The sequence below is a fragment of the Condylura cristata genome, unplaced genomic scaffold, assembly GCF_000260355.1.
Source record: "Condylura cristata isolate star-nosed mole 26May11 unplaced genomic scaffold, ConCri1.0 scaffold00040, whole genome shotgun sequence".
In the NCBI taxonomy this organism is placed as follows: domain Eukaryota; kingdom Metazoa; phylum Chordata; class Mammalia; order Eulipotyphla; family Talpidae; genus Condylura; species Condylura cristata.
This window is the reverse complement of record NW_004567141.1, coordinates 1569775-1576265: the sequence shown is the minus strand read 5'-3', so window position 1 is coordinate 1576265 and position 6491 is coordinate 1569775. Positions and strand designations below refer to the sequence as shown.

The 6491-nt window shown below is 57.8% G+C and overlaps 1 protein-coding gene across 1 annotated transcript; it reads left to right on the top strand.

Annotated features, from left to right (window-relative positions):
- Positions 1 to 1683: 1683 nt before the first annotated feature.
- Positions 1684 to 6134, top strand: LINGO4 (leucine rich repeat and Ig domain containing 4). The gene is made up of 2 exons (XM_004693705.2): positions 1684 to 1813; positions 4193 to 6134. Exon 2 carries the CDS (start codon positions 4206 to 4208, stop codon positions 5985 to 5987), a length of 1782 nt encoding a protein of 593 aa, XP_004693762.1. The 5' UTR covers positions 1684 to 1813; positions 4193 to 4205; the 3' UTR covers positions 5988 to 6134.
- Positions 6135 to 6491: the final 357 nt, after the last annotated feature.

The window sequence follows — 6491 nt, the reverse complement described above, 5'->3', positions numbered from 1 at the left end:
AACAATGGGGAGTTCAGGAAACACCCGGTGAATGAAGCTCAACTATGGGCTCAGAAGCTAAAAGGCCTTCGAAATACCTCATTACATTTCCCTGTGGGCTTCAGCTGTGGGTGATGGATCAAGCTCAGAGTCTGGAGCCCAAAGGACGTGTACATAACATGAATCTGGACCTTTGCCTTTTCTGCCATTCCCCTTCCTTCCAGCAAGGGAGGGGGTGGGCACCCTGCCTATTTCTCAGGGCCTAAAAAAAAAACAGGATATATGGAGGGTGAGGGTGGAATAGGATAAGGGGCCAAGGCTAGTTTTTTAAATGAGATTTAGATATAAAAGAGGATACAAGAAAGGCCATGAGCATCACAGACATAAACAACTCAAACCTTCTATGTGCACTTTAAAAATAGACTTCTAGAGTTAATTAGCACAAATCTGATCAGAGACACATGCCAACAAACAGGTGAAACACACACACACGCACACATACAGGCTCTACCTGCGAGTCTGCAGTTCTAGACACACATTTAACCTGGCACAGTCTCTCTCTTCCTTGAGGTCACAACTCAAAGGAACTCAGTCTCAAACCACGGTCCCCAGAACAGCTCTGAGGTGCCCCGGTCCACACATCTTAGACCTGGGGTCATCCAAACTCTATCCCAGCCCCAGCAGTCTTCCACCACAAGAAACCCCAAGGGAAGCAGAGATGGCTTGACACTGGTGAATCAGAAGATCAAGGACAGCCCTGCCGCCCTGCTCTGGATGTGGACCCTGAGCATAACCACCACCCCCACACCCCCCACCCCGCCTCTGCTACCATCAACCCACCTGTCCACGGCCTGGACTCCTGAACAAAGAGCCCAGGAACAGGGCAGCAACCTGCTTCTCCAGCCGGATCTTACCCCAGAACTTCTCTTGGCTTTATAAATAGCTGTGAGCCCTCCTCTGAGGGATAAACAGCAGGTGATGGGGTGGGGGTTAGTGGGGTAAATAAACCCCAACTTATGCCATTCCCTATAAAATGGTTTTTTAAAAACAAGAGGCCTGTAGAGGGTGGGGGGTGGGAACCTTAAATAAGATTACCTACAGGCTGTTCTCCTGTCTTATTCCTGGGTGGAGACTCGGGTTTCCAGCTCAGCAACCCATCAGCATTGTAAGGCGGAGAGCCTCTCTCAGGGTCTGCTCAGAAACCCCCACCTTAAGGAATCTCAACGGAAGCTCCACAGCAGATGTTCTAGACCGAGAACTTTCCCTACAAATCATACCCACGGGGGGGAATTTAGATTGAGAGACTGCACAGCATTGTCCCACACCTAGGGTGCTGAAAAAGCAGCCCAACGGCAGCTGCGTGGCCCCAAAGCTCCGCGCGAGGAAGCGAGACCCCGGAGAGACCCTCGCAGCAGTCCCGCCCCCTCCCCTGCGGGACCCTCCCGGGCTCTGCTCCGCCCCATCACTCGCCACTCCAGTGGTGCCTGCTGCAGCCCTCCCTGGCTGCTTTATTTATTTATTTTGCACCAACAGGGTTGCTGCAGACTCATTCTCGCCTGGTTTAAAAAGAGAGAGAGAGAGAGGGGAAAAAAAGGAGAAATGCTTTCTGGCTCTTTTCTCTACCTCGGTCTTGGCAGCAGTGGCCGAGGCAGCGGCGGCGGCAGCAGCGGCAGCAGCAGCCACAGCAGCAGCGGCAGCGGCTGGCGGCAGGCAGGCAGCAGGGAGTGAGGCTCACAGGGGAGGTGCGGGGACCCAAGGTGCAGCTCGAATGGGACGGGGCCCCCAACCCTGGACAGATGCAGTGCCCAACTTGATGCCACCCCCAGCTTCTCCGGTAAGTGCCCCCGGCTCCTGTCCTGTCCCGGAAGATCGCTGCCCTTCTCTGTATCAGTCTCACAGGCAAGGCCAGATCAGAGTGCCTGTTAGGCTAGGGGGCTTGTGCCCCCCACAGCCATCTATGCTGGCCGCACAGAACTTTGATGGGAAAACTAGATGTCCCAGGTGCCCTGGCGGGAAAGGCTCAAAGGAGATCACCCTCTATTTCCCCAGGCTCTCTCTACCTCTAGGAAAGGTCTTTCTCCCACAAATCCATGTAGATAGACCAGAAATCTTCCCCAAAAGCCCTCCCCCCCACCCCCTCCCCCACACATAGGTTCACTCCCTCAATCCCGTCTGCTGCTTTAAGAGGCTAGCTAGGTTCAAAAGGGTCTCTGGACTGCTGTGTAGACAAAAAGAAAGCTCCCTGTTCCTTGAGGGGAGGATGCCCGGACAGACCCTACCCCATTTAAGGAAAGACATGATCCTGGCACCTATCTCTTCCTGCAAAGTGGCTAGAAGCCAGTCCTGTAGCCATGGAGATTGGCAAGAGAAGTTTGTGATTAAATTAGCTGCCTTATAAATAAAAGGGGTGGGCCCCAGATCCCCTAGTCCCTGGCCCAGCAGGCTTGGGGTGGGGAGTTGGGGGGGGGCTAAGAGGAGACTCAGAGGAGGGGGAAGGAGGGAAGCGGGGTGACACACTTCACTGCACTTTTGCTGAATGCAGAGCAAGAAGGACCGGCAGGAACTGCAGGGGGAGTGATGAAGAGCTAGCTGTCAGACAGACTTCCCAGGACAGGCGCAGGGAGCCCAAGGGAGGAGGGAGGGACACTGTTGCCCGAGCACTGAGCACCGCAGGCACCGGGAATGCCATGGGACCTGTTAGGGGGATGAGACTGACTGACAGTGAGCGGCCTTTGCCCTGTGCTGCGCTTTCCAATTCCTGAGCCTCAGCACACTGCCCTGCAACACTCTCTGGCTTCTTTGATCTGCAGCTTCTCAGTTACTACAGTCCTCTGAAGTGGCTCTAGGGGAGCCACCACAACGATCCTTCTAGAACAGGGTGTAGAGTGGGGTGGGAAGGGGAAGAAATCACACCACCTTTGAAACTGCCTCCCTTGAGCTCCATGTGGGAGAAGATGGGGTCTGCAGTAAGAAGCTGACCCAGCAGACAGCCCGAAGCCCAAGAGCCCAAAGGTGCAGCTAGAAAGAAACCCAGTTACCTGCCCTAAGAGCTTCCACTGGCTCGTGACCCCTCTCTGGGCATCCCTCACCTCCCTTGGGGTCCCCATCAGCACTGGACAGAGTTGCGCCCCCTCCTCCCGCCCAAAAGAGCCTTTCTCCCTCACCCCAGTCTCACCTTCTTCCTGGCCCCCAAGCTCACTCTAAGTGGACAGGCCATGTGCTCTGTACCTGCTGTGCCAGCCAAGGGCTCCCTCCCTCCCCACCCTCAGCCACTGGGCAGATGCTGTCTCCTCATGAGCTCTGCCCCCCTGGCTCACAGCCTGTCTCTTGTGTCTGGCTCAAGAGAGTAGAGTTCAGTGGGGACAAGAGCTCTCCCTCAGATTCACACCCTGGACTTGATTCAAAACATATCCTTAAAGAAGGCTATGAGCACCCTCAGACCGAGAACCAAAAAACAAAACTCAATCTTTAGGTGCTATGGGGTCCCTCATACACCCCAATGTTGTCCATAGGGAAGAAGGGGGAGCTCTTGGGGTTCTCATGAGGAATCTGAGTGCCCCCTGCCTCTTGTGCCATGGTGCACTCGGCTGCTGTCCACATGGGCATTCTGGACACTGGGTCATGCTAGACTGGGCCTCAGGCTCTGGGCCAGGATGAGCAGGGCAGAATGACAGGAAAGGGGGGGCGGTGGGGGGGGGGCCAAGCTGAGTTCTGCCTGTTTCCCAGCCTTGGATGACTTAATCAGGGGGAGGCCTCTCTCCACTCAGGATGTAAGAATATGACCCCAAGTCTTAGATTAAGCCATGGAAAGCCAGGGTGGGCAGAGAGGGAAAGCACAGAGTGTGGGGAGGGCAGATGGCGGGGAGGAAGAACAAGGGGTGCCCCCGAGTCTCCCAGATGTGAGAGGAACCAACTATAGGAGACTCGATGTTACTTCCCTGCGGCCCATTCCCCTAAAACTTTCCCCATCGAATTAGGCCTGATTAGGGTCCCGTGAGCTGGTATGTACTTGGCCTGTTACCCAAGGGCTGGGTGGGTAAGGAAAGTAGAGCCCCCCCAGAGGAGCCCAGGAGGCCCGGGGGGCGGGGTGGACTGCCCTCAACTTGCTGAGATGGACAGTCCAGTCTCTCCCTCCTCTAGGCAGGCCCAGGGAAGCTGGGGGTCACTAGCATGTAGTCACTTGCCAGAAAGCGTCCTGTCACATCTGTTCCAGGACTGAAGCGGGAATGGCTGCAGCCACAGCTCCAAGGCTGGTCTGGCCCCCCTGGGGCGCCCTCCTGCTACTGCTCCTCCTGCTGGGTGGGAGCAGTGCCGGCTGCCCTGCTGTGTGCGACTGTGCCTCCCAGCCCCGGGCTGTGCTTTGTGCCCACCGGCGACTGGAGGTGGTGCCCGCGGGACTCCCTCTGGACACTGAGCTCCTGGACCTGAGTGGGAACCGCTTGTGGGGGCTGCAGCGGGGGATGCTCTCCCGTCTGGGCCTGCTCCAGGAATTGGACCTCAGCTACAACCAGCTCTCCAGCCTCGAGCCCGGGGCCTTCCTGGGCCTACAGAGCCTGCTCACCCTGAGGCTGCAAGGTAATCGGCTGCGAATCATGGGGCCTGGGGTCTTCTCAGGCCTGTCTGCCCTCACGCTGCTGGACCTCCGCCTCAATCAGATCGTCCTCTTCCTTGACGGAGCTTTTGGGGACCTGGGCAGCCTCCAGCAGCTAGAGGTTGGGGACAACCACCTGGTGTTTGTGGCTCCGGGGGCCTTCGCTGGGCTGACCAAGCTGAGCACCCTCACCCTGGAGCGCTGCAACCTGAGCATGGTGCCCAGCCTGGCCCTGGCTCGTCTCCCAGGGCTCGTGGCCCTAAGGCTTCGAGAACTGGACATCGGGAGGCTGCCGGCGGGGGCTCTGCGGGGGCTGGGGCAGCTAAAGGAGTTGGAGATCCACCACTGGCCAGCTCTGGAGGCTCTGGAGCCTGGGAGCCTAGTCGGGCTCAATCTCAGCAGTCTGGCCATCACCCGCTGCAATCTCAGTTCAGTGCCCTTCCAAGCACTGCACCACCTGAGCTTCCTCAGGGTCCTGGATCTCTCTCAGAACCCCATCTCGGCCATCCCTGCCCGAAGGCTCAGTCCCCTGGTGCGGCTCCAGGAACTGCGGCTGTCGGGGGCCTGCCTCACCTCCATTGCCGCTCACGCCTTCCATGGCTTGACTGCCTTCCACCTCCTGGACGTGGCGGACAACGCCCTTCAGACCCTCGAGGAAACAGCCTTCCCTTCCCCAGACAAACTGGTCACCCTGAGGCTGTCCGGCAACCCTCTGAACTGTGACTGCCGCCTCCTCTGGCTGCTCCGGCTCCGCCGCCGCCTGGACTTTGGCACGTCCCCCCCTGCCTGCGCGGGCCCCCAGCATGTCCAGGGCAAGAGTCTGAGGGAGTTTTCAGACATCCTACCCCCAGGGCACTTCACTTGCCAACCAGCCCTGATTCGAAAGTCAGGACCACGATGGGTGGTTGCAGAGGAGGGGGGGCAGGCTGTCTTTTTCTGCTCTGGAGATGGAGACCCAGCTCCCACTGTCTCGTGGATGAGGCCTCGGGGGGCCTGGCTGGGCAGGGCTGGGAGAGTGAGGGTCCTGGAGGACGGGACGCTGGAGATTCGCTCAGTGCAGTTGCGGGACCGGGGCGCCTATGTCTGTGTGGTCAGTAACGTTGCTGGGAACGACTCCCTGAGGACCTGGCTAGAAGTAATTCAGGTGGAACCCCCAAATGGCACTCTCTCTGACCCCAATATCACCATGCCGGGGATCCCAGGGCCTTTCTTCCTGGATAGCAGAGGCGTAGCCATGGTGCTAGCCGTCGGCTTCCTGCCCTTTCTCACCTCAGTGACCCTCTGTTTCGGCCTCATTGCCCTCTGGAGCAAGGGCAAAGGCCGGGTCAAACATCACATGACCTTTGACTTTGTGGCACCCCGGCCCTCGGGGGACAAGAACTCGGGGAGTAACCGGGTCACTGCTAAGCTCTTCTGACCTTTCCTTCCACACTGGGGACCCAGCCAAGCCCAGCTTCAGATACCAAAGGGGAGAAAACCAAGGCCACCGGCATCAGAACCTAGTTCCAAGCCACTCAGACCTCCCAGACTCCTGCCTGCATCATGCCAGCAGCTAATGATGCCTCCGTGCTTTCCAGTGTGAGGATGACATTGCCATCTTTGCCCTGGGGGGTCTCAGGGAGCTGAAGATGCAGACCCTGTAGTGAGGCCCGCCATCCTCCAAAGCAAGAAGCGTAACCAAGGCTGCAGTCTGCTAATTCTCACTTACACCCATCGATAACCTACACCAACTGCCAGGCACAGCTTAGTTTGCGGGTGGGCCTGGGAAGTGCCATTTGCTTCTTGGAGTCTTCCCTCTTTCCTGCTCCCAAGCACAGGGCTCAGGTCAAGAATCTCAGGTTAAGAAGAGGATTGGAGGGTGGGGTGGGGAGGACTGGCTACTCACTGGCACTTGTCTGCATGAACCTCCACCACCTGCCTC

Excerpts from the sequence above, each read along its gene's own strand:
- LINGO4 (XM_004693705.2), top strand. The coding sequence starts at position 4,206 with ATGGCTGCAGCCACAGCTCCAAGGCTGGTCTGGCCCCCCTGGGGCGCC.